The sequence below is a fragment of the Zonotrichia albicollis genome, chromosome 20, assembly GCF_047830755.1.
Source record: "Zonotrichia albicollis isolate bZonAlb1 chromosome 20, bZonAlb1.hap1, whole genome shotgun sequence".
Classification (NCBI taxonomy): Eukaryota; Metazoa; Chordata; class Aves; order Passeriformes; family Passerellidae; genus Zonotrichia; species Zonotrichia albicollis.
In genome coordinates, this window is record NC_133838.1 from 3,269,063 (window position 1) to 3,296,398 (window position 27,336).

Here is a 27,336-nt window from a genome sequence, read left to right on the forward strand (position 1 = left end):
AGTTCTGACCCAGCACTAAGAAATCCAAGAACAAAACAGAAATCTGATGACAGAATCTTGCAAAATCCCATACAAGAACATTCTGTTATAAAATCACAAGTATTAACTGTGATTAACTGACAAAGAAGCTGAGAAAGTCAACAACATTAGAAAATGATGCTGTAGATGAATAATGAGATGGATGGTTGTCTCTCACAATTAAAGAGTGAATATTAAATATATGTTAAGAGAAGTTTTGTAGATTTATAGTTATGTGTGTGTGAAAAACGCCAATCACTTGTTTTTAAAAATTTAAAAGTTTAGTAGTAATAAGATGGTTATAAAAATAGTAACACAATTAGAGCAATAACAATTTGAACAAATTGAATTAAGACAATATGAGATAATAAAAACAAAGAATTACAGACGTCTGGGTACCTTTTCTGGGCATGATGAGCCCGAAAAAGGACCCCTGCTAAGAAAGGATTAACCATTAGGAACCGTAGCCCGTTGCATATTCATACACTTCATACATGATGCATAAATTCCATTCAAACACAGGATTCTGTCTGGTCATTGTCAACTTCTTCCTTCTAATCCTAACAGCGCCTCCAAGGTGGGAAGAAATTAATTTCTTCTGATAAGAAGGCAATAAATTCCCTTTCTCTGAAAGATTTAGGTGTCCTGTGGCTGCTATCTCGCTGCAAGCCCTTTCTGTTAAACAAAGCATCTTACATAGCATCGTTTCTGTTTTAACATTTTTTATAGCCTAAAACTATATTTAACACAGTGCGCGGGGGCGTCCACAGCCCTGGAATCCGGCTATCTGGTGAGGGGCGAAGGCCAGGGCCCCTGCGCATCAGAAAGCAGCCCCCCTCGGCATCTTGGCCTCGGGCTGAGCTGGGGGATAGCTCGGAGCAGCGCGGTGAGAGACGAATTAGGAGGCGACCACTTGCTGGGGGTAAACTGTCGGTTTATTACAGAAGAACTAACAAGGAGGGGAAACACTCAGCAAATGGCCCCGAACAGGGGGCAGGAGAGGGTTTTAAGGGAAAAGGGGGGAAGAAGGCAGGGAAACCCGGCTATCCAATAGAAATACATATTTGGAGGTACGAAACATAACTGATATACTAAAGTAACCAACTGTTATAAATCATAGGAGGGGCTCCGGGGCTACAGCTAACCATAACTTCCAGAGAAAAGAAAATTCTCGAAACCTGGGAGGAGAAAAGGGGTGATTGACTGAGCTCAAGGAGGAGGCACTTTCACTTTATAAGAGAAACCAGGGGAGGAGCAGTTTCATTTCCATAGCAACCTAACTGACAGGGTCCTGGGAAATTTAATACAGAAAATGGGGGGAGCAAACTAACAAACTTAAGAACACACCAGAGCAACACAGTACTTAAGAAAATTAATACAGCATTACTTTCTAACACAACACATATAATATTCATTTTAATATTTGCAAAAAGCCAATCGTAAAATACAGGCATTTTTCACAATCCCCACTCTTATTCTTTGTAAATCATTTGGCTTGAGCAATATTTCTTATCTACTTGCATCTTCTGGACTATGCTGGCAAAATAAAACAGGGGATTACAAAAGGAAAAAATATATATGTAAACAGTTGTAACACATAAAATGAAAGATCTTCATTTCTTCTAATACATTACCTCACCAGCTAGGTTTTAACATTGTTTTCTCATTTTTGGACTGGTACCTGGGTTATTTTATGTATATATATATTTTTCTTCTTTGATTTCCTTTGCTTTTTCTAGAATGATTTTTCCGTGGTCATCAATTTTCAACAATCTGATATATTGAACTTTCCACAAACACCTCCTTCTTCGGCCAAATAAATAGTCCAAAGCCAACCTATTCTGATACCCTACAGTTTTTGTTTGACTTAGCTGACTTGATATTAACTCTAATGCTTGGGCAGCCTTATTTGCTACCATTTCTGTAACTGCTTGGCGTCTTGTAATACGATTCAACAGATGATTTGGAGTCAATATAGAGTTAGATTGCTGTGCTGGTTTTACCTTTTCGTTTATTATTTATTTTTTTACTAAATCTTGAACCGTATCTTCAAGATTAAATTTAAAACAAATCCATCTCTCTACTTTTGGACATTCAATTCCAAATCTATTACCACTTTTTCCTAAGTTTCTTGTAGTCCAATAATTTACTCCCTTTTGCCTACAGGTTCTTAATTTGGATGGGTTATAACAGTGGCTGTTGACATGGGTGTGTGTAATAAAAGAGGAACTTTGGTTTCTTTCCATGTGATACTTTCTGTAGCATTTTTGACACAATCTTGCTGGTATCCCGAAAAGGAAAAGACGACAAATGAGTGCCAGAAACAGGAATAACAGAGATCCAGTACGGCTTATACTCCCACCTCCCGTGCCTGTGAGGCTGCAACCCACAGCAGGTGTATTTGATCTTCTTGGTGGCAAAATATAGAGGCCAATCTGGTCTTGCCCTCTATTTCCTTGTCACTTTCTCCTAACTAATTTCCAGGCAAATTGTTTTTGACACCCTTTAACTGTGGTCTCCTACTGTTCCTCAGGTATCTTTCATTCAACAAGCACTAATGATTCCCATCCACAAAAACAAGTTATTACTTTAACACTTTTGGCAATAAGAGCATAAATTTTGTGAACCACAATACTCATTACTCTCACAATTCCAGCACTTATAATCCAGCTAGCATATCCAGTATTGGAATGAACCAAATAAAGTTTACTGATGGAAATGGTAATTCCCCTTCTCCCCTGTACGATTCCCAGGCTAAGGTCAGAATACAAAACCAGTCTTGATCCTTCTATCTGAAGTATTCCTCCCCAAAGGAGATGTTTTATTCAGGCAGTGCTCAAAACCAGTGATATAAGTGTTATCTTATTTCTTAATTCAGTGTTATTCTTTGTACATTTCTTAGATCATTTGAGTTTTTCTAAACAATTACCACTCAGTCCCCATTGGAAAGTCAGTTCGGTATCAGTCGGTTTAAATGTGATAGTCCATTCCTCAGGTTTCTTCACAAATCCTTTGATTCTGCTGGCATAAATCCACCCTCTTTCCGTGATTCTGATTGTTTCTTCAGTAGTACCTGGAAAGGACTTCTTAATAGCATAGTAATAAAAGAAAGATAATACTGCATTAACTTTTACCATTTGCTTTTCTTCCAAACTTTCTGGGTTTAGCTAAAAGCTTTCTCTACAGCAGCCTCTTCTTCTTCAGGAAAAAAAAACCTTCTCGTTAACAGCAAACAAAACACACAAAAGAAAAAAACCAAAAAACTTCTTGCTTAAGAAAAACAAACCGCTTTGTGAGGTTTGGAGAGTCATCAATCTTTGCTTTGATTTTTATCTTTTAGTGCTAGTCCCCCCTCCCCATCTCTTCACGGCCTTGCTATCAGTGCTGTTCTTTGCCCTTCCCCCGGTGCTGCCCCTTGGCTGCAGGGCCGGAGCAGGGGAGAGCAGCCACGGGCATGGGGACCCTGGGGATTGCCTTGGGTCTCTTTTGCCCTCTATCTCTCTCTCTCTCTCTTTCGGCCCCCTTACGGGGCCCACGCTGCCATCCTGGGCTCGGGACCCCGACAGTCTGGGAGCCCCCCCGGCAGTTCCGCCCCGGAGCCAGCCCGCTCCTGGCCGCAAACCTGTGTCCTCTGCTGCAGCACCGCCCGGGGCACCTCCATGGATCGGTCCCTGCCGCAGCCCCCGAGACCCCGTCGCTCGTAGGGAGCGCTCAGACACCTCCCAACCTTGACAACCCCAAACTTGGTGTGCCCAGGTGCTCCTGACATTCTTTTTCTTTCTCGTCAACCTACCCTCTTTTCCCTTCAAGCAGGGCCTGTTCTGCTAAGGCCTTTCTGGACCCCAGTGTGGCATTGAATAACCTCCTAAAAACCATGTGTTAAGACACTTCCCTGCCTTTCATGCAAAAAACCTTCATTCACACTTCTGCTCTCTTCTAGCACCAAGATGTCATCACTTCACATTCTAACATCTCAGATTTTCCTAACTACCTCTCTACTTCAACTTCTCTCTTTCTTCTCTCTCAACTGTAACCTTTATGGGGTCGATATTTAATCCTCCCCTATTTCCTTCTCCAGCCTAAACTTTTTTGTTGATTTTTTTTTCCTTCATCCTCTTGGCGTAATTTCAAAACTCTAGCTATCATTTTCCTATTTTCTGATATCTCTTATTCTTAATTGCACTTGTAAGACTCTTCCCAATAAATTGCTACCTGCCCCTGGGACCAATAACACATCTCCCATCTAAATTTTAGTTTCTTCCCTCAATTACCACATCTTTAATGACTAGAAATGTAAAACTTTCTCTTTTTGCCCCTGTTACTTTCACTATATATTTGCTCACACTATAACCTTTTGGAACGTTTAACAGGCAGGTTCTCTCTCCCCCTGTGTCTATTACAAATTCTAATTCTTCTTCTCGGGGACCCACTTTTAAAGTTATCACAGGCTCCAGATGGTATTTGTCCCCCCCAAAAAATTAGAGCCTATGACTTTTTTTTTTTTTATGTGCCCATTTCTTTAAAGATTTTCAGATCTTCTGCTTACTTAGGACCATTTCCCTTTTTCTCTCCAGTTTGTTTATCTATTTAGTTGGAGTTTCTTCTTTCCCCTCTAAAAGCTGTCCCTCAAAAACCTTTTGTTTTCACATTTCGCCTTTGATATGCTGTCTCATTCATGCTCTTGGTTATGTAATTACGATAACTATTCATGTATTTACTACCCTCCTCATTATTTTAACCCCACTCAGGAGGTACAGTTGGCATTTTGTCTTCTCTGGGGGTCCTTGCGGATTATCTTTTTCTTAAGCTTTTATTTCAGTTGCTCTAATTGCATTTTTCTTGAGAAAAATATTATTTTAATTACCAACCACATCTCTTCTCAAGTATAAATGTTTGGACCTAAAAATTGGTCTAATTGTTCAGCTATGTCTATGGGATTCTCCAAATATCTCTTTTATTTATTTCTTAAAATTTCAGACTTCAGACGAAGTCAAAGGAGCATTTACAAACTCTGATCCGTCCCCTCCTATGAGAACCTCTCTTAATGGAAATAGACCAATCCCTTTATCCCATTCTTTCTGTATTTTTATCTTCTATAGCCTTTCTCCTGTATATTTAGGAAGAATCAGGAGAGGGCTTTCTTCTAACTGAACTTTTAGTGTTTCGATAAGGTGATTCCTTTAGAGTTTCTCTGAGCAGCCGGAGCTGTGGTTACCAAGGGAACGGAGCTCGGGGCAGGACAGGGAGACTCGGCGTGACTCAGAGTCTCGGTGCTCCAAAGGCGGGGTGTGCAGCCGGGATCGCCCGAGGGGCTGTTCCGGTGCAGACCGAGCTGGAGCGTGGATAGCTCCCGCATGGCTCACGGTGGCTGGTCGGGCAGAGGCAGAGCAGCCGACTGACCGCGGCTGCAGCGGCGGGAGCCGACAGAGTCAGGGCAGCCGGGGATGGGACAGACGGGACCCTCCTTCGGTGCGGTGAGCGCGGTAACCACGGTGCACACGGCAGGACAGATCCCCACCCCCTGCACGAACTGCGGAGCGGCCGCGGGCCAGGCGGCCGGGACTGGGACACACGGACTGGGACACACGGACTGTGCCGGAGCCGGCGCAGGGGCTGGGGGGGTGCAGCTGCGAACGAGTGGGGGAACGAATGGCAATGGATGAGGTAATTTTGTTCTCAGCTTTGTACTTTCCCCGTTTTGCTTTTATTGCCTTTCAAAAATGTTATTTTCCTACAGCCTCCCCCCTCCCCAGCATGTGGTATACTATTTTTCTTCTGGATTAAACGGTTTTTACAAATAAATCCAGAGCTTAACAAATCTAAACTTCTGCTTGGATACTTTGAAATGGTCGACGAGCTAACTCACGACCTTCTCATATTGTTTTTCTCATCACCCTTTTATTTATCTTTTGGCAAATTATACATATTTCAGGTACTTGTTTTTCTACTCTAAAAGTCTCAGTGCACCCATAGTGCCTTAAAAAAATGATCACACAAAGCCTGAGTATCCCACCGGGCTTTTTGATACATGTCCTCTGCTATTCCCTAGTAAGTGTTTTATTATCTAATTGTCTTCCATCAAGATGTTTCTATTTCCCCGATTTATCTTGTTCGCCACCTATCTTGTTTTAATTTTAATTTTTTAATTTTTTTTTTTTTTGCTTCTCTAAACTTTGGAATTTCCAATTTTTCTTCATTTGGAGTTAATATTAGCTCTTTCAGCTCTATTTTCTGCTGCATCTTTAGCTTCTTGATCTGCCAATTATTTCTTCTTATTTCTGGGTCTTTACCTTTTTGTGTCCTTTAATATGTACTATTGCTATCTCTCTTAGGTAATTTTAATGCCTCTAAAACCTCGAAAATAAGTTTCTCATGTACTAATCTTTTTCATCTTTAATTAAGTAATCTCCCTTTTTAAATTTTTCTTGAGGCATGTGCTACTCTAAAGGCATCCCTTGAATCAATATATAACTCCTTTCTTTTGTGTTAAATTTTCTAATGCTCTTTTTAAGTATATAATTCACAAGTTTGCATGTTTTTTCTCATCAACTTCTGCATACCCTGTATTTTGCAAGGAGTTGTATTTCTGTTTGTTAACATAACTCCCAAAGGGCTGTCTTGGGGTATTTCTGTTGGTAATTTTTTCTGCTTTTCTTTTCCTGTATCCACCTTACTGTATTTCCGTCTCATTTTTCAATTTTCTATCTATTCGTCCCCTGCTTCCGTTTTTCACTTTTGTCCTAGTTTAGGACAAATTAGGGGGAAATCTCAAAAAGGGAGCCCCCCCCAAAACAAAACAAACCTCCAACCACCCCTCCTCCAACACCAGGTTCGGGAAGGAATTCCTCGGAGGAGCAAAGTGGAAAACAAAACCTATTTATTTACAAATAACAAAAAGAACACTCCCCAACACAAGAAAAGAAAAGGGACCAGACTGTGTTGTGAGGGCGCCGAGCTTCTGTCGCAGGCTTCGGGTGTCCTGGAGCTCTCAGGCCAGATCCGGAGCCGGTCCAGTATCTTCAGGGGAGGGTAAGAAAGAGAGAACAAAAGAAAAGGGAAAAAAAGAAAAAAAACCAGCGCAAAAAAAAAGCAGAAAGCAAGCAAGCAAGCAAGCAAGCAAGCAAGCGGCTAGCCAAGCCAAGCAGCAAAAGCCCAAAGCAAAAGTGCCTGGGCACACCCCACACCCCCCCCCCCCCTTCCCCATTTGGCCACAGCAAGACGGCCGGGGGGGGGGGTGGAAGGCACAGCTGCCAGACACAACACACGATATGGGGATAAAGGCTGAAGGCTGTCACCCCACGACACTCCACCCCTTATCCCATATCGTGAACATACAGTAAAAAACTTTCATTTCACTTACTCACACCTTTGACACTTACGCATTTCTCTCATCTTACTTGCTCAGACCTTTGACACTTACAGTTTCCTTCTGTCTCACATTCAACAAACAATGACATTCATATATGAGTCTCATCCCACAATCAGGTCTCCCTGAGGTACACACCGTGTTGTTCCATCTTTCTGCATTATCCACCATGTATTACCTGGTCCTTGAGCAAAGACAATCCCACGGATGGGTTTGTCTGTACTCGAGGCAGGGTTGATCCATACTGTCTTTCCCAACAAACCTCTGACATGGGCCACTGGGGCTTTATCCCCATCTACTATATTAAGGAGCTCAGACTGAGCAGGACCCGCTCGGTTGGTGGAACCTCGAGTGTTAACTAACCAGGTAGCCTTTGCCAGATGTTGCTCCCAGTTTCTTAAAGACCCCCCACCCAATGCTTTTAAGGTGGTTTTTAACAATCCATTGTACCTTTCCACCTTCCCTGCAGCTGGTGCATGATAGGGGATATGGTATACCCACTCGATGCCATGTTCCCTAGCCCAAGTATTAATAAGATTGTTTTTAAAATGAGTTCCATTATCCGACTCAATTCTCTCGGGAGTACCGTGCCTCCAAAGGACCTGCTTCTCAAGGCCCAAGATAGTGTTACGGGCAGTAGCATGGGACACAGGATAGGTTTCCAACCATCCTGTGGTGGCTTCTACCATGGTTAGTACATAGCGCTTGCCCTGGCGGGTTTGAGGCAGTGTGATGTAATCAATCTGCCAGGCCTCCCCATATTTGTACTTAGACCACCACCCCCCATACCAGAGGGGCTTCAGTCGCTTGGCCTGCTTAATGGCAGCGCACGTCTCACAGTCACGAATAACCTGAGAGATACTGTCCATGGTTAGATCCACCCCTCGGTCTCGTGCCCACTTATAGGTGGCATCTCTACCCTGGTGGCCTGAGGCATCGTGGGCCCATCGTGCTAAGAATAACTCTCCCTTATGCTCCCAGTCGAGATCTATCTTCAACTCCCCTATCTTTGCAGCCTGATGTACTTGCTGGTTGTTTTGCTGCTCTTCATTAGCTCTACTTCTGGGGACATGGGCATCTACATGGCGAACCTTCACAGGTAACTTCTCTAACCGGGTAGCGATATCCTTCCACTCTTCCGCAGCCCAAATTGGCTTTCCTCTGCGCTGCCAGCTGGCCTCCTTCCATCTCTTCAGCCATCCCCATAGAGCGTTGGCTGCCATCCAAGAATCGGTATACAAATAGAGCCTTGGCCACTTCTCTCTCTCTGCAATACCTAAGGCCAGTTGAATAGCTTTGATTTCAGCAAATTGACTAGATTCACCCTCTCCTTCAGTAGCCTCTGCAACCCATCGAGTGGGACTCCATACAGCTGCTTTCCACCTCCGTTTCATCCCTATGACACGACAAGAACCATCAGTGAATAGGGCGTAACGTGTTTCTTCTTCTGGCAACTGATTGTATGGCGGAGCTTCCTCAACCCGGGTCACTGGCTCTGGCTCCTCATCTGCGACACTAAAGCTTTCACCTTCGGGCCAATTTGTAATTATTTCTAGAATCCCAGGGCGATTTAACTTCCCAATTCGAGCGCGCTGCGTATTGAGGGCAATCCACTTACTCCAAGTAGCACTGGTGGCATGGTGGGTAGAGGGAACCTTTCCTCTGAACATCCATCCCAGCACCGGTAGTCGGGGTGCGAGAAGGAGTTGTGCCTCTGTACCAATCACCTCCGAGGCAGCTTGGACTCCTTCATAGGCGGCCAAGATTTCCTTTTCTGTTGGAGTATAGTTATCTTCAGACCCCCTGTAGCTCCTACTCCAAAATCCCAATGGTCGGCCTCGGGTCTCGCCAGGTAGCTTTTGCCAAAGGCTCCAGGACAGACCATGGCTCCCGGCTGCAGAGTAGAGCACGTTCTTCACATCTGGTCCTGTCCTGACTGGACCAAGGGCTACAGCATGAGCGATCTCCTGCTTGATCTGGACGAAAGCTTGCTGCTGCTCAGGGCCCCAATGGAAGTCATTCTTCTTGCGGGTAACCAAATAAAGGGGTCTCACAATCTGACTATACTCAGGGATGTGCATCCTCCAGAAACCTATAGCACCTAAGAAAGCTTGTGTCTCCTTCTTATCAGTTGGTGGGGACATAGCAGTGATTTTGTTAATAACATCCGCAGGAATCTGACGCCGTCCATCTTGCCACTTCACCCCCAAGAACTGAATTTCTCGGGCAGGTCCCTTGACTTTGCTCTTCTTAATGGCAAATCCGGCATCCAGGAGAATATGAATTATCTTCTCTCCTTTTTCGAACACTTCTATTGCCGTGTTCCCCCAAACAATGATATCATCAATATATTGTAAATGTTCTGGAGCCTCACCCTCTTCTAGTGCAGCCTGGATCAGTCCATGACAGATGGTAGGACTGTGTTTCCACCCCTGGGGCAATCGGTTCCAGGTATACTGCACTCCCCTCCATGTAAAAGCAAACTGAGGCCTGCATTCTGCTGCCAGAGGGATGGAGAAAAACGCGTTAGCTATATCAATGGTCGCGTACCACTTTGCTGCCTTGGACTCCAGCTCGTACTGCAGTTCCAGTATGTCCGGTACAGCCGCACTCAGTGGTGGAGTCACTTCATTCAAGGCACGATAGTCTACAGTCAATCTCCATTCTCCGTCAGATTTTCGCACGGGCCAGATAGGGCTGTTAAAGGGTGAGTGGGTTTTACTGACCACCCCTTGGCTCTCCAGCTCTCGAATCATCTTGTGGATGGGGATCACGGCATCTCGATTCGTCCGGTACTGCCTGCGATGCACTGTTGAGGTGGCAATTGGCACTCGCTGCTCCTCTACCTTCAAGAGTCCTACTGCAGATGGGTTCTCTGATAGTCCAGACAAGGTATTCAATTGTTTAATACCCTCTATCTCCACTGCAGCTATTCCAAAAGCCCACCTGAATCCCTTAGGATCTTTGTAGTAGCCATTCCGGAGGAAGTCTATGCCCAAAATACACGGAGCCTCTGGACCAGTCACAATCGGATGTTCCTGCCACTCCTTCCCAGTCAAGCTCACCTCAGCTTCCAACAAAGTCAACTGTTGTGATCCCCCCGTCACTCCAGCAATGGAAACAGGTTCTGTCCCCACGTGTTCCGATGGCATTAAGGTACATTGTGATCCAGTGTCAACCAATGCTTCATAGTCTTGTGGCTCTGATGTGCCAGGCCATCTGATCCACACCTTCCAAAAAACCCGGTTCTCCCGTGCCTCTTCCTGGCTGGAGGCAGGGCCCCTCTAAGCCAGATTGTCCTTCTTTCCTTGGGCATATGCCTTGGAAGTTCCTTCAAGGGGATCGGACATGTCATCGTCATCGTCATACTTAACATCTCGGCTACGAGCGACCGGAGCTGCTATCTTTTTGGTTATACTTTCTCTTTTCTTCAAATCACGCACCCGTTGTGCCAAAACAGCGGTGGGTTTTCCATCCCATCTCCTCATGTCTTCTCCAGACTCACGCAGGAAAAACCATAACTCAGCCCGTGGGATGTACCTTCTCTCCCCATCAAAGGAGCGCCGGCGTTGGACACCAGGGCTTCTAATTTGTACGGCTGAGATTTCAATAAGGTCCTCCTTAATCTCTTCCCGGAGTTTCTTATGATTCTCCTCTATTTTGTCTTCTAGTTTCTGCAGTCGGGTTTCCACTGCTGCAATTCTGGCATGAGTTGGGCCATGCACAGCATCTGCGTACGCTCGAAGCTTCTTTGCCATATCGAGCACAGTCTCATATGTATCATCTCGCTTCATTATTGCTAGGGCAGAAGCGTATTCAGGTGGCCCAAGTCGCACAAGTTTCCTCCACATTATCGGAGTGCATGGTACCAGGTCCGGATTCCTAGTTGTTGTGTCATCTGAGAAAATGAGCTCTGTGACCGCCATCTCTCTCAGGCGTTGGATCCCCTGTTCTATGGTCTTCCACCGTGTCTGCTGCATATAGAGATCATCCGTACACAGGTACCGTTCTGCTACGCTTCTTAGGACCCGTTCCCAGAGGCTGTGAGGGTTAGCCCCCCTCATCACACCTTGATCGATGGCAGGATCATGTGACAGGGATCCCAAATGCCTCACTTCAGTACCATCCAAAATCGTAACCTCCCCTGCAGCATCCCAAAGGCGGACTAACCAACTAATAATAGATTCGTCAGGTTGTCGGCTGTAATCCTTTCTTAGGCCTCTGAGGTCCTTCAGAGAAAAGGAGTCAATATTGGCTCCAGATTCTGTGCCCCTTGATGTGGCCTCTGATTTTGGTGAGGGTCCTTCTTCTGCATCATCGTCATCATCCTCCACCTTCCGATCGGTCTTGCCTTTACACTTTCCACCTCTTGTATTAGCTGCAACAGCCATGGTTTGGGGCCTATTGTCTGATTCAGCTGCTAGCCTGGAGCCTGGGATGTTAGCTGCAGCCTGGGTCACTGGGATAGTAACTAACTTATCTCCCTGTTCCCTTTCTGCTATCTGCTGCTCCACAGTATCTAGCAGAGTACGGTAAACAAACTCCAAGGCCCAGCTCACTGCAGTAATCCTTTCTTCCTTAGTATTACCATGGCACTTCTCCCTCAAATACTTTGCCAGCTCGACTGGATTCTGAATTTGATCAGATGGAAAGTCCCAGTCTATAGGATCAGAAAATTCCTTTAAAGTCTGGCCCATATCCTCCCATTTCCCACTCCAGTCAAGATTTTTCCTGCTTTGTTTTACTCCTGAATCAGGAGTCTCTCTAACCCCTCTAGAAATCTCAGCTTTCATTTTATATACACTCCAGACAGTATAGACAAGGCTTAATAAATTAAATGCCAGAAAGATGGTTTCTTTCAAACTCAGGGGAAAGTCAGTATTTTCTAATAGAGATGTCAACAATTTGTAGGAGAAGAAGGAAGACAAAGGCTGAAAAGCCCCTTCCTCTTCTTCTCCCCAAACAAACTGAGTACACAGCCATGACAACAATCCATACATTCCTGAAATAAAGTCCAGCATTGTTATCCGACACATCATCACACATAAGGCCAGCACAATGATTATTCTGGTTAGTGCCCCCCGCTTACAAAAGCTACTTATTAGGGACAACATCAGAGCTATTTTGGGGTAAGGAAATAACCCTAGGGACCACAAAGGTATTAAAACTTCAAAAGCCCCTAGGGACCAGAAAAACCGGCAAGCTTCCACTCCAAATGACATTATGAATCACCAATATGCCCACAAAACAACCAAAACCAAAATATTATTGTTATAGGTTTTTTTTCCACTCTTTTTGGCCTCCGACTTTCCCGGCCAACGCACCAAAAAGTATACTGTCCTAGTTTAGGACAAATTAGGGGGAAATCTCAAAAAGGGAGCCCCCCCCAAAACAAAACAAACCTCCAACCACCCCTCCTCCAACACCAGGTTCGGGAAGGAATTCCTCGGAGGAGCAAAGTGGAAAACAAAACCTATTTATTTACAAATAACAAAAAGAACACTCCCCAACACAAGAAAAGAAAAGGGACCAGACTGTGTTGTGAGGGCGCCGAGCTTCTGTCGCAGGCTTCGGGTGTCCTGGAGCTCTCAGGCCAGATCCGGAGCCGGTCCAGTATCTTCAGGGGAGGGTAAGAAAGAGAGAACAAAACAAAAGGGAAAAAAAGAAAAAAAAACAGCGCAAAAAAAAAAGCAGAAAGCAAGCAAGCAAGCAAGCAAGCGGCTAGCCAAGCCAAGCAGCAAAAGCCCAAAGCAAAAGTGCCTGGGCACACCCCACACCCCCCCCCCTCTTCCCCATCCGGCCACAGCAAGATGGCCGGGGGGGGGGGGGTGGAAGGCACAGCTGCCAGACACAACACACGATATGGGGATAAAGGCTGAAGGCTGTCACCCCACGACAACTTTTTACTAACAACTTAAATACCACTTTTCTTTCAACTACTTACACCCAAAAAAAACCCTTTTTCTCACACTGCTTGTCAATACAATCCACCTCCCTCCAAGGAGATATGGTAAGGCTTAAAATGCACAATCGACATTACCTATACTTTCATTCATCTACATTCACTCACTTTTATTTCTCATTCACTTTCACATATTCCTTCACACTCTCAAGACAGAAAGTGGATCCTTATTGCTAGAAAATCACAGGTCCTTGTGGCCCCCTCTTTCGCTCTGGGGTTGACCTCCAGGTCTCAGTGTCACCAGGCCCCCGAGAAGGGCCTGACTCTGCTGCCTCTGGTGTCCGTTCCCCTGTGAGGCTGTCTGCATGTCCTTCACACTCTTCAGCTACGGCCCCCTCACACACCCAGGGAACGCCAGCTTGGTTCGCAGGTCACTCACTCCTCTTCGGCCCAGAAGCCCCCACCTACCCGGGAGCTACAGCCTGGTGTGCAGGTCACTCACTCCTCTTTCCACTGCCTCCCCCTTCCCACCTGCCTGGGAAGTTGAGGCTGACTTTGTGTGGGTCTCACTCACACACACCACAAAACAACAATAAGGTACCTTTTACTTTCACATCACCTATTACAAGTTTAGGTGTTACTGGCCAGTCTCAGTGCTATTGGATATCCCTCAACCCAGCTGTGTTATCCAAGCCAAAATGCTCTTGGGCAATTTTTCCCTCAATCCTGCCATGTTGTCCAACCACAGATGCTCTCGGGTAGTTTTCCCTAAATTCAGCTGTGTTGTTCAACCCCAGATGCTCTTGGGCATTTTCTGTCCCTCAACCCAGCGGTGTGGTACAACTACAGATGCTCTTGGGCATTTAATTTGTTTTGCTGTGTTGTCCAACCCTGGATGTTCTTGGGCATTTTTTATCCCTCAATCTGGCTGTGTTGTTCAACCCTGGATCTTGTTGGGCAAAAATTTTTCCCTCAGTCTAGCTGTGTTGTCCAACCCCGGATGCTGTTGGGTAAAATTTTAATCCCTCAATCTAGTTGTGTTGTCCCACCGTGAGTGTTCTTGGGCATATCCTCACTCCGACAGAATTCTGCTCAACCCTGCTCTTGGATGCTCTTAGAATATAAATCCCTCAACCCAGCAGGTTTTAGGGGCCCCTCCTGTCCCGTTTCCTAGTGGATTGGGTGAGGAAACCTTGCTCCCTACCTCCGAGGGGTCCAACCCCTCCCTGAGGCCCAGTCCCAGTCACCCCGGGGGGTTCTTTCACTCTCTTATCACTCGCTTTGTCTCTTTACTGGCCGCTTTTCTCCCGAAAAGAGGAAAACGAGACCTCACTCACTTGGCAGGTCTGGGACAACCAGCCTGCCTCTCATTCACACACATTCATCCCCTCCCTGTACCTGCCCCCCGCCCGAGAAATACTTACCAATCCTTTTTCCTTCCCGGGTTCTTCGTGCGCACTACTACACTTAGGGGACCAATTACTGCAGTTGTAGGGAGCCTTTTTTTTCCTTCTCTCTGTTATATTGCCTCCTTTTGTCCACAGATCGCAACCTGCGTCTGTCGGTCACTTCAGGGGAAACAAAGCGAGGCTGCCAAATAGGGCAGGGCGTGCCTTCCCCACTCTGACTCTCCTAAAGCACAGGCAGCGAGGTGTTAGCAACCATCCTCTGCTACCAAATTGTGAAGAACGCCAATCGGTTGTTTTCAAAATTTAAAAGTAAAAAATATGGTTATAAAAATAGTAACACAATTAGAGTAATAACAATTTGGACAAATTGAATTAGGACAATACGAGATAATAAAAACAAAGAATTATGGATGTCCGGGTACCTTTTTCTGGGCATCACGAGCCCAAAAAAGACCCCTGCTAACAAAGGACTAACCATTAAGAACAATAGCCCGTTGCATATTCATACACTTCATACATGATGCATAAATTCCATTCAAACACAGGATTCTGTCTGGTCAGTGTCAGCTTCTTCCTTCTAATCCTAACAGCGCCTCCAAGGTGGGAAGAAGTTCATTTCTTCTGATAAGAAGGCAATAAATTCCCTTTCTCTGAAAGATTTAGGTGTCCTGTGGCTGCTATCTCGCTGCAAGCCCTTTCTGTTAAACAAAGCATCTTACATAGCATAGTTTCTGTTTTAACAATTTTTATAACCTAAAACTATATTTAACATAGTACTTAAGAGAATTAATACAGCATTTCTTTCTTACACAACACATATAATATTCATTTTAATATTTGCAAAAAGCCAATCATAAAATACATGCATTTTTCACAGGGGGGTTTCAGGTAGCTCTGGGGTGAATTTTGGAGGGAAATGGGGGGGTCTGAGAGTCCTGGGGAGTTTTGGGGGTCTTGGGGAGGGTTTGGGGGTCCAGGGTGATTCTAGGCCAACCCTGGGGGACTCTGGGGGGTTTGGGGTTCCTGGAGAGGTCTCGGGGGAGAATTGGGGGTCCCGGGGGGTCCCAGGCCCACCCTGAACCAAGGTCTGGGGGTTTCAGGGGGAGGGGGCACAGCAGGGGTTCCTCCCCCCCCCCCCGTTTTTGGAGGGTCTCCCATGGTGCCCCCTCCCCAAAAAGCTCTGAGGGCCCCCTGAAGTGGCTGCTGTTCCACCGCCCGGTGTCCCCTGATCCAGGACAGCCCCACTGAGTCTGGCAGGTTCTGGGGGGATTTGTGGGGATTTTGGGGTTTTGCGAGGCTGTTTGAGAATTTCAGGGTGGCTTTTTTGGGCTTTGGGGGATTTTGTTAGGAATTTGGGGGGAATTATTGGGGGTTTTTGGGAGAATTATTGGGTTTAGAGATGCTTATGTGATTTTGGGGGGTTTTGTTGATTTGGGGGGTTTTGGATTTGGGGTGTTTTGTTGGGGTTGTGGGGGTTTTGGGGGGGAATTTATTGAAATTTTTGGGAGTTTTATAAAATTTTGGTGAGTTCCACTGGGATTTTTGGTGTATCTCTGGAGTTTTTGAGGGTTTTCTTATATTAGTCCAGTCCCTTCCAGTATGATCCAAAGATGGCCCCACTGTGCTCCCAGTCCCTGCCAGTAAGAGCCAGTTGTGCTCCACATGGTTCCAGTTGCTCTCTTTCACCCTCATTTGTTCCAGTCCCTCCCATTACACCCTCCCAGTATGTCCCAGTATAGCCCAGTTCCCTCCAGCATGTTCCCAGACACTCCCAGTTGCTCCCAGTTGGGTTTTTTGGGGGATGTTTGGAGAATGAAGCAGTCCAAGGCTGAGCGGAAAAGGCCCCTCGGGGGGACATCAGGGGGTGCCGATGGCGGCTGCCAGCAGAGGCAGCCTGGAGGAGCAGAGCCCTGTGTGCCGCAGGAGCCCAAAGTGGGGAGCCCAGAGAGGGGGGAGCGCCGCCATGGGCGGGAGCCTCAAGAGCCTGGAGAGGGGCAGGGGGGACTCCTTGGAGCCGCTGCAGCCCATAGCAGAGAATGAGGGGAGAAGGGAGCCCGGGAGCCCAAACAGCCCCGGCATCCCGAAATGGGGAGAGCGAAGAGGGGGGAGCTTTTGGGATCGCTGGGACTGCCAGCAGCCTTGGCAGGGCGGGCACCGAGAAGAAGGGGGACCCCCAATCTAAGTGTGACCCCCTGCAGCTGGGACAGGGGGGAACCCTTGAACACCCAAGGGGAGGGACCAGGGACAGGGAACTCCTGGGAGGCTTTTCCAGGGCTGAATCTGGGTGTTTGGAAGGTTTTCGTGAAGTACAGATGGCCGGTGACTGGTAGAGATGGACTTGGGCAGAGGGACCTTCAAACTCAATATGCTCATCCCTTGTTTTCCCCAAACCAGGATTTCCCATTGCCAACCCCTGGGAGTCTGTGAGGAAGATGCCCTGGGACACTGAAGCAGGTGAGGAGGAAGTCAGTGCCCCTTTCCCCTCTGTGCTGCTCCGTAGCCCAGCCCAGTATGGCCCTGGCTGCAGCTCAGCCCTGCGGGGAATCTCCTTGCCCTTGCCTGTGGCACAGACGCAAATCCCATCCTGTCCTTGTCCTTCCTCCCCCAGGAGGGGGGGAGGAGGAGAGCAGGAGCTGAGCATGGAGAGCAGGGGGAACAAATGCCCGCAGCAGAACCTGGTGGAAGAAGCCATTTTGAGCGGCTCCATGGCGCAGGAAGCCAACGGGGAGGAAAAGCGCCGGAGATGCCGCACGAGGAGGGGCTGCAAATGCAGCTGGCAGGGATCTGAGGAGGAAAGAGCCAGCCTGGGCTGGGAAGGCGGCCAGAGATCAAGCCAGAGCTCTGAGCTGGTGCTCCATGAACAGCTCCATGATGGGGAGAAGCCCCACACATGTGTGGAGTGTGGGAAGAGCTTCAGGTGGAACTATAAGCTCATTGAGCACCAGAGGACCCACACTGGGGAACGGCCGTTCGAGTGTGGGGAGTGTGGGATGAGCTTCAGCCGGAGCTCCCACCTGACCAGCCACCAGAGGACCCACACTGGGGAGAGGCCCTACGAGTGTAGGGAGTGTGGACAGAGCTTCAGGCAGAGCTCCAGCCTGATCAGCCACCAGAGAACCCACACTGGGGAACAGCCCCATGAGTGTGGGGAGTGTGGGAAGAGCTTCAGCGGGAGCTCTGACCTGATCAAGCACCAGAGGATCCACACTGGGGAACGACCCTACGAGTATGGGGAATGTGGGAAGAGCTTTAGGGACCATGACACCCTGATCAGGCACCAAAAGATCCACACTAGGGAGAGGCCTTACGAGTGTTCCGAGTGTGGGAATAGATTTCGGTTCAACTCCCATCTCCTCCTGCACAATCTGAGTCACACAGAGGAGAGGGCCCTCTTCTGCCCTGAGTGTGGGAAGGGATTTAAGTACAACTGCCAACTCATCACCCACCGGCGCATCCACACAGGGGAGAGACCCTACAAGTGTAGAGAATGTGCGAAGAGCTTCTCACAGAGCTCTCATTTGACCCGACACCAATACAGCCACCGATAAGGGAAGCCCTGCTAGTGCCCTGAGTGCAGGAAGAGCTTCGTGCTCTGCTCCAGCTCCATCCCCCACTGGAGGAGGCACTTGGGGCACAGCCCTGGTGACCCACTTTCCCTGTGATCCATGTTGGGAACACACCTGGCTTCTTATTCTTTTGGTTTGGCCTTAATTTTCTTGTCTTTTCCATCTCTTTGCAGTCCAAAAGTGAAGAGGGATCAATCTTTCACCTCAAAACCACTCAAATCATACTGAAAACAGGTCAATCTTAACACAAAAGGGCTCAATCCTACCTCAAATTGCTTGTTCCCACCTCAAAATCTCAATCCTATGCCAAACTGACTCCATTCCACAGGTACCAGGGTGAGATGGGGTTGGAAGGAGATGGGAGAAATGGGATCCCAATTTGGGAGCGATAGGATGGGATGGGAGCGTAGGAGCGATTGGACGGGGATTGTGTGGGGCAGGGTGTGTGGGATGTATTTGATAGCAAATAAAACTCTCAGACTTACTGCTTTCTCTCCCGTTCATGTTCAGTCCGTTGCAGTTCTGTTTGCAGAGCGCCCCCTCACAGTTGCCGCCCTTGGCCTGAGCCTGCCCCTTTTCCCTCAGGGTTCCCGCCCTTTCCCTGCCCCCTTTCCCCTCATGGTTCCACCCTTTCCCTGTCCCCTTTCCCCTCACGGTTCGACCTTCGGGAACAGGGGAGGAGGAGGAGGAAGAGGCTGAGCGGCAGCAGAAGCAGCTGGAGAAGGGGAGAGGGAACCCTGGAGTCGCCGCAGCCCTGGGAGCATCACCCCCCATCCTGCAGGTGCCCGGGGAAGGGGGAGCTCGGCCCAAACCTGCTGGGGGGTGCCTGGGTTTGGGATTTTTTTCAGGGGAAGTTTGGAGCTGGCAGGGCTCCAAAGCCGAGCCACAGATGGCCCTCGGGGGGACATCCGGGTTCCCCAGGAGGTGTTTTTGGAGGGTCCCAGGGCCAGCAGTGGCTGCTCCCAGTATGAGCCCAGTCCCTCCCAGTCATTCCCTATGATGATGCAATTTGATCCCAGCACAGTCCCAGTTCTTCCCAATTTCATCTAGTGTGTTCCCAGTTCTCCCAGTTGTCCCTAGCATAGTCCTAGGCACTCCCAGTATGATCCCAGTCTCTCCCACCAGGTCCCTAGTCCTTCCCACTTGCCCCCAGCGTGTTTCCAGTTTCCCCAGCACATTCCCAGTCGCTCCTAGTCCGGTCCCAGTCACCACCCATATGGGCTCAGACACTCCCAGTATATCCCAGTTGCCCTGAACATTCTCATAGTCATTGCCAGGCACTCCCAGTTACCTTAGGGTGGTTCACTTGCCCCCTGTTTTATCCCAGTTGCTCCCAGTTCCTCTAATTATGTCCCCTGTTGGCTCCCAGCATGGGCCTGGTAACTCCCAGTAACCCCCAGTCAGGGTCCAATCACACCCACTCTGATCCCTGTATGATTGTAGCCACTCCCAGTATGATCCCAGTCACTTGCAGTCTAATTCCAGTTGCTCTCAGACACTCCCAGTACGATTTCAGTGCCCCCAGTGTTATCCCAGTTGCTCCCTGTCAATGCCAGCATGACCCCAGTAGCCTCCAGTATGATCCTAGTGTCTCCCTGTCTCTCCTAGTTTATCCCAGTTGCTTCCAGCTTGTTCTCAGTCACTCCCACTTCTTCCCAGTTGCTTTCAGCATCATTCCAGTTGCTCCCAGTCAATCCCTCCATCATTCCAGTCCCTCTCAGAGTCATCCCAGTTGGTCCTAGCATGGGCCCAGCTGTTCCCAGTGTGCTTCCATCACTCCCCTATGGTTACAGACACTCCCAGTATGGTCCCAATTGAACTCAGTTGTCCCTGGTATAGTCCCAGTCACTCCCCATATGATCCCAGTCCCTCCCAGCATGGTCTCACTCACTGCCAGTTACCTGCAGTGTGGTCCCAGTTCTCCTCAGCATGGTCCTGGTTGTTCCTGTGTGGTTCCAGTCATCTCAGTATGGTTACATATTGAGAGTTTTTGCAGATTGAGGAGTTTTTGTTAGACAATGCCCATATTCAGCCAAAGCACAATCCAGCCTGCTTGTACTAATGGACAATGGACACATGCACAAACAATGAATAATGGACATATTCAGAAATTGGGTTGGTATATCCTTGAAAGAGATACAAGAAGAAGAGTCATCAGGACTCAGCAAGTTTGTCAGCAAGCTTGGGAAAGTAAGAAAAAAGTAAGTAATGGGTGGGTGTCGTGGGTTGACTAAATGATGCTTTTATCCCCAATTGTCTCATTCTGTTTATGCTGAATAATAAGTTGTACACCTTTAAGACTTGTTCCAGAGAGTGAAGGGGGAGAGAAGAAGAGGCAGGTTTTTTTCAGACACTGCACTCACTTCTCCACATTCCTGCTCTGGACTGTGTTGTCTGTGGATGGACAGACAGCGGGACAGAGCTCTCTTTTGCTTTTAGTTAGTTTAGCTAGCTGAGGCAAAGGAGACAAAGAAGTTCCCTGGACTGTGGGTTTTTTTCCCTTTTCTTTGGAGCTGTTCAAACCTGCTCTGGACTGAACACCAGAAGAGCACCAGCAGCTACATCTGTGGCCACTGGGCCAGGCCTGGCCTGCGACATTTCCAGCACCAGAGGGACTGATCAGAGACTTAGTGAGCTGAGCTGCAACCCAGGGAGGGGACTTTCTCAGTTTCTCAGTCATCTCTTTTGGAGCGGCAAGGGGTTTTATTGTTTAATAAACAGGTTTTTCCACCTTTCTCCAAGGAGGTATTTTCTCCAGGACCGGTTGGGGGAAGGGGCTGATTTAATCTGCTTTGCTACTGGAGCCCCTTTGGGATTCTCTTCCAAATTTGCTCTGAACCAGGACAAATACATCTATTGGTGCCCAATGCATGGCTCAAGAAGGTGGAAAAAAGCTCTATTGATTGTATGTTGGTTGTGCTCACTCTCTAGTGAGTTAAAGCAGTCAGTAGCCATGTTGCTTGAATTCCTAATGTCTCTTGGGGTGGAGGCCTTCACGTGGTTCTGGTCTCTAGAGCTTTTTGAGGTTTCAATACCTTTCTGGTCACTAGGATTATTGTCCATAACCCATAATTTTTATGGTAGTGCGGCAAGGATTGGAATAGCTGTTGTGCAGGCCTTGGTGATAATGATTTATAGGGCATTTACAAAGATACTGGAGTCTGTTTATGATATTTATGGTTTATGGTTTCTTCGTCCTACCCTGCATCCCAGTTCCAGTAGTATGTTTTGGGAATTTATTAGTAATTGCACCCAGTTTGTTAGAGGAGGAGCAGGGAATGAGGCTTTCCAGCCTTTCCTTTCCTTCTTCTCCTTTGAATCTGTTATGCCACTTTTTGAGAATGTTCAGTTTCCCCTGAATGTTAAAGAGACCATCTTTCTGGTATTTAATCTGGTATTTAATCAAGCTTCCTCTATATGGTCTGCAGCTTCTCTAGAATGAGGACTGAGATATCCAGAGGAGTTGGTGAGACCCTTGTCCCAGAAGCAGATGCAGGCGTGAAAAATCCTAAGTGGTGTGGAGAATGGGAAAATACAGGCTAAACCCTGAAGGAATATTCTGATCCTGTAGACTGGGATTTTCCACGGGAACAAATTCAGAACCCAGCTGAGGTGGGGAAATACCTAAAAACAAAGTGCCATGATCATTCTAAAGAGAAAAGGCTCATTGCAATAAGCTGGGCCCTGGCCTATGCTTATCCCACTCTGTTAGATACTGTCGGGTAGCAGACAGAGGCAGGGGGGCAGGGAGATAAATCAGCTATCCCAGTCAGGCTACAGCCAACAGCCCAGGTTCAAAGCCAGCAGCTAAACCAGATAGTGAGCCTAAGCCAGCAGCTAAACCAGACAATAAGCTTTAACCAATGGCTGTTGCTACCAGCACTAGAAGTGGGAAATGCATGGACAAGACCGATCGACCAGTGGATGATGATGATGATGATGATGATGCAGCAGGAGAAGGACCCTCAATGCCTCCTGACATAAAATCAGGAGTCAAACCAGCAGGCGCAAGATCAGAAGCCAATATTGAGTCCTTTTCTCTGAAGGACCTTTGTGGCCTACAGAAGGATTACACCTAATGACCTGATGAATCCATAATTAGTTGGCTGGTCCGTCTCTGGGATGCTGCAGGTGAGGCTACAATTCTGGATGGCACTGAAGCAAGGTATTTGGGATCCCTGTCACAGGATCCTGTCATCGACCAAGGAATGATGACGGGGACTACTCCACACAGTCTCTGGGCACAGGTCTTGGAAAATGTAGCACAAAGATACCTGTGCAGATGATCTCTATATGCAACAAACCCAGTGGAAGACCATAAAGCAAGGGATCCAACACCTGAGAGAAATGGCAGTGGCAAAGATTATCTTCTCAGATGATGTAACAACTAGGAACCCAGACTTGGTACCATGCACGTCTGTGATGTGGCGGAAACTTGTACGACTTGTGCCACATGAATATGCTTCTGCCTTAGCCATAATGAAGTGGGATGAGAGGGATGAGACTGTGCTGGATATGGCAATGAAGCTCTGAGCATATGTAGATGCTGTGCATGGCCCAACACATGCCAGAATTGCAGCAGTAGAAACATGTCTGCAGAAATTAGAGGACAAGATAGAGGAGAATCATAAGAAGTTCAGAGAGGAGATTAAAGAAGACCTTCTCCAAATCTCAGCAGTACAGATCAGAGGTTCTGGTAGCCAACACAGATGTTACCCCGATGGCAAGAGAAGGTACACCCCACGAGCTGAGCTGTGGTTCTACCTGCGTCATTGTGGAGAAAACATGAAGAAATGGGATAGAAAATCTACTGCTGCTCTGGCACAACGGGTGCATGAACTGAAGGAAGCCACCAGAAGGAAAGCAGCTCCAGTTGCCCATAGCCGAACTGCCAGGTATGATGATGATGACATGTCCGATCCCCTTGAAGGAACATCCAAGACATATGCCCAGGGAAAGAAAGATAAGAAGGCTTAGAGGGGCCCCGCCTCTAGCCAGGTAGAGGCCAGGGAAAACCGTGTTTTCTGGTCTGAGTGGATTCGTTGGCCTGGCACGGAACCACAAGAGTACAAAGCTTTGGTCGATACTGCTGTGCAATGCACATTAATCCCATTGAGACATGTGGAGACAGAGTCTGTTTCTATTGCTGGTGTGACAGGGGGATCCCAGGATTTCACTTTGGTGGAAGCTGATGTGAGCCTGACTGGGAATGAGTGGAAGAAGCATCCTATTGTGACTGGCCCAGAGGCCCCATGTATTTTGGGCATAGACTTCCTCCGAAGTGGGTATTTCAAAGACCCAAAACGACTCAAGTGGGCATTTGGGATAGCAGCTGTAGTGACAGAGGGCATGCAGCAACTGAACACCTTGCCTGGACTGTCTGAGAATCCATCTGCAGTAGGAGTCCTGACGGGAGAAGAGCAATAGGTGCCAATTGCCACTTCCATAGTGCATCGACGACAGTACAAGAACCACTCGAGATGCTGTGATGCCCATCCATAAGATGATCCAAGAGCTGGAGAGCCAAGGAGTGGTCAGCAAAACTCACTCACCCTTCAACAGCCCCACTTGGCCTGTGCACAGGTCTGACAGAGAATGGAGGTTGACTGTGGACTATTGTGGCTTGAATGAAGTGACTCCACCGCTGAGCGCTGCTGTGCTGGACATGCTGGAACTCCAGTACGAGCTGGAGTCCAAGGCAGCAAAGTGGTACTCCACTGCTGACATTGCTAATGCGTTTGTCTCCGTTCCTCTGGCAGCAGAATGCAGGCCTCAGTTGGCTTTCACCTGGAGGGGCGTGCAGTGCACCTGAAACCAACTGCCCCAGGGGTGGAAGCACAGCCCCACCATCTGCCATGGACTGATCCAGGCTGCACTGGAAAAGGGTGAGGCTCCAGAACACCTGCAGTACATGGATGACATCATTGTGTGGGGGAACACAGCAATGGAAGTATTTGAGAAAGGAGAGAGGATCATCAGGATTCTGCTAGAAGCCGGCTTTGCCATTAAGAAGAGAAAAGTCAAGGGATCTGCTCAAGAAATCCAGTTCCTGGGAGTGAAGTGCCAAGACAGACGGCATCAGATTCCCACTGAGGTCATCAACAAGACCACAGCTATGTCCCCACCAACTAGCAATAAGGAAACGCAAGCTTTCCTGGGTGCCATAGGTTTTTGGAGGATGCACATTCCCGAATACAGTCAGATCATGAGCCCTCTCTACCTGGTTACCTGCAAGAAGAATGAGTTCCACTGGGGCCCTGAACAACAACAAGCCTTTGCCCAGATCAAGCAGATCGCTCATGCAGTAGCCCTTGGCCCGGCCAGGACAGGACCAGAGGTAAAGAATATGCTCTACTCTGCAGCAGGGAACCATGGCTTGTCCTGGAGCCTTTGGCAGAAGATGCCTGGGGAGACTCGAGGCTGACCACTGGGATTTTGGAGTTGAAGCTACAGAGGGTCCAAAGCCAACTACACTTCCACAGAGAAGGAAATCTTGGCTGCCTATGAAGGAGTCCAGGCTGCCTCAGAGGTGACTGGCACGGAAGCACAACTCCTCCTGGCACCCCGACTACCGGTGCTGGGGTGCATGTTCAAAGGCAAGGTTCCTTCCACCCACCACGCCATTGATGCTACATGGAGTAAATGGATTGCTCTGATCACACAGCGTGCCCGTATAGGTGAACTGAATCACCCTGGGATTTTGGAGATAATTACAAACTGGCCAGAAGGTGAGAACTTTGGTCTGAATGATGAAGAGGAACAAGAACCAGTGACACGTGCGTAAAAGGCTCCTCCCTATAACCAACTGCCCCCAGAAGAAACACGCTACGCTCTTTTCACTGACGGTTCCTGTCACATCGTAGGGATGAACCAGAAGTGGAAAGCAGCCGTATGGAGCCCCACACGACAGGTTGGACAAGCTACTGAAGGAGAAGGTGGATCAAGTCAACTTGCAGAACTCAAAGCTGTTCAGCTGGCCCTGGACATTGCTGAGACACAGAAATGGCCAAAGCTCTATCTTTATACTGATTCATGGATGGTAGCCAATGCTCTTTGGGGCTGGCTGGAAAGGTGGAAAAAGGCTAACTGGCAGCTTGGGGGAAAACCGATCTGGGCTGCTGATGAGTGGAAAGACATTGCCTCTCAGTTAGAGAAGCTACCTGTGAAAGTCCACCATGTGGATGCTCATGTCCCCAAGAGTTGGCTAATGAGGAACACTGAAACAACGAGCAGGTAGATCAGGCAGCAAAAATGGAGGTGTCAAAGATAAGACTTAGACTGGCAACATAAGGGGGAGTTGTTCTTAGGTTGATGGGCCAATGATGCCTCAGCCATCAGGGCAGAGATGCCACCTAAAAGTGAGCATGAGACCAAGGGGTGGATTTAACCATGGACAGTATTTCTCAGGTCATCCATGACTGTGAGATGTGTGTGGCCATCAAGCAGGGCAAGTGAGTAAAGCCCCTGTGGTATGGTGGGCGGTGGTCCAAGTACAAGTATGGGGAAACCTGGCAGATTGACTACATCACACTGCCCCAGACACGCCAAGGCAAGCGCTACGTTCTGACCATGGTGGAAGCCACCACTGGATGGGTGGAGACCTACCCTGTGCCTCACGCCACTGCTCGGAACACCATCCTGGGCCTGGAAAAGCAAATCCTGTGGAGACATGGCACCCCTGAGAGAACTGAGTCAGACAATGAGACCCATTTCAAGAATGGCCTTATCAACACCTGGGCCAGGGAACATGGTATTAAATGGATATATCATATTCCTTATCATGCACCAGCTGCCGGAGAAAGTTGAATGATGCAATGGACTACTTAAAACAACCCTGAAGGCACTCGGCGGGGGGGACTTTTAGAAATTGGGAAATGAACCTAGCAAAAGCCACCTGGTTGGTCAACACCAGAGGGTCCATAAATAGAGCTGGTCCTGCCCAGTCTGAACCCCTGCACACAGTGGGTGGAGATAAAGTCCCTGTTGTACACGTGAAAGGTATTTTAGGAAAAACTGTTTGGATTACTCCCACTTCAGGCAAAGACAAACCCATGCATGGAATTGTTTTTGCTCAAGGACCTGTTTGCACTTGGTGGGTAATGCAGAAAGATGGAGAAAGCCGTTGTGTGCCACAGGGAAACGTAGTCTTAAGTGAGAACTGTGTGTAAGGTTTCATTGTGATGCAGATGGAAATAGAATAAGGGGTGGATAATGTTCCAGATTGCAAGGCAAGATGTATTCTATTACCATCTGTATGGCAGCTGTCTTTTGTCAAGTGGGCAGTTTGCCTTATCTCTCTTTCTGAGCACTCACTCCCACTCCTCCCTCGAGAGGAGACATCTGCTGAGAACAGGCTATTGAATGTCACTGCATGACAACAGGCTATTGAATGTCACTGCGTGACTGATAAGAACTATAACATCCCACTGTGAGATGCTCTGCCCAGAGGGAGGAGCCAAGCATTGCTACCCAGATATAATCCAGAGGTTTTGAGACACCAGCACGGCTTTCTCTACTGGATTCCCCAGAGGAACAGCAGCTCTCTCTTCTTCTACTGGATCTTCAGAGGAAGAATACATCCTTCTCTACAGATCCCCCTTGCTCCAACAGAACCACACCTGACACTTCAGGAGGGCTGCAGCCACATTTCCAATTGGATTGCCACCAACTCCCCACAGGGTGTCAGCTTGGGTTCTGACTCTGTCAGTGTTGTTCTAGTGTAACGCATTGTTTATTTTATCCATTTTTTTTCCTTACCTATTAAAGAACTGTTATTTCCTGCTCCCATATTTTTGCCTGAGAGTCCCTTAATTTAAAATTTATAGCAATTGAGAGGGGTGGGGAGGGTTTACATTCTCCATTTCAGGGGTGGCTCCTGCCTTCCTTAGCAGACTCCTGTCTTTCCAAACCAAGACAAAAACCTTTGACTATACAGGATCTTTTGGATCCATTGTCCCTCAAACAGGTCAGTGTGTGACCCCGTAGTAATGCCAAGTTACAAAGAGCAGCACAAATGACACAAAGAATACATGGCCAAAGAGGAAGAGGAGAGGCCCAATGAGAAAAGGATGTGGT

General features: G+C 47.8%; 1 protein-coding gene across 1 annotated transcript in view; it reads left to right on the forward strand.

The window, feature by feature from the left end:
• LOC141731339 (uncharacterized) overlaps positions 1 to 27,336 on the forward strand; it is a 796,170-nt gene that overhangs the window by 521,369 nt on the left and 247,465 nt on the right. The window contains exon 13 of the mRNA XM_074555958.1: positions 17,613 to 18,184. Within this exon, the coding sequence (XP_074412059.1) occupies positions 17,613 to 18,184 (572 nt within the window). The remainder of the gene's footprint in view (positions 1 to 17,612; positions 18,185 to 27,336) is intronic.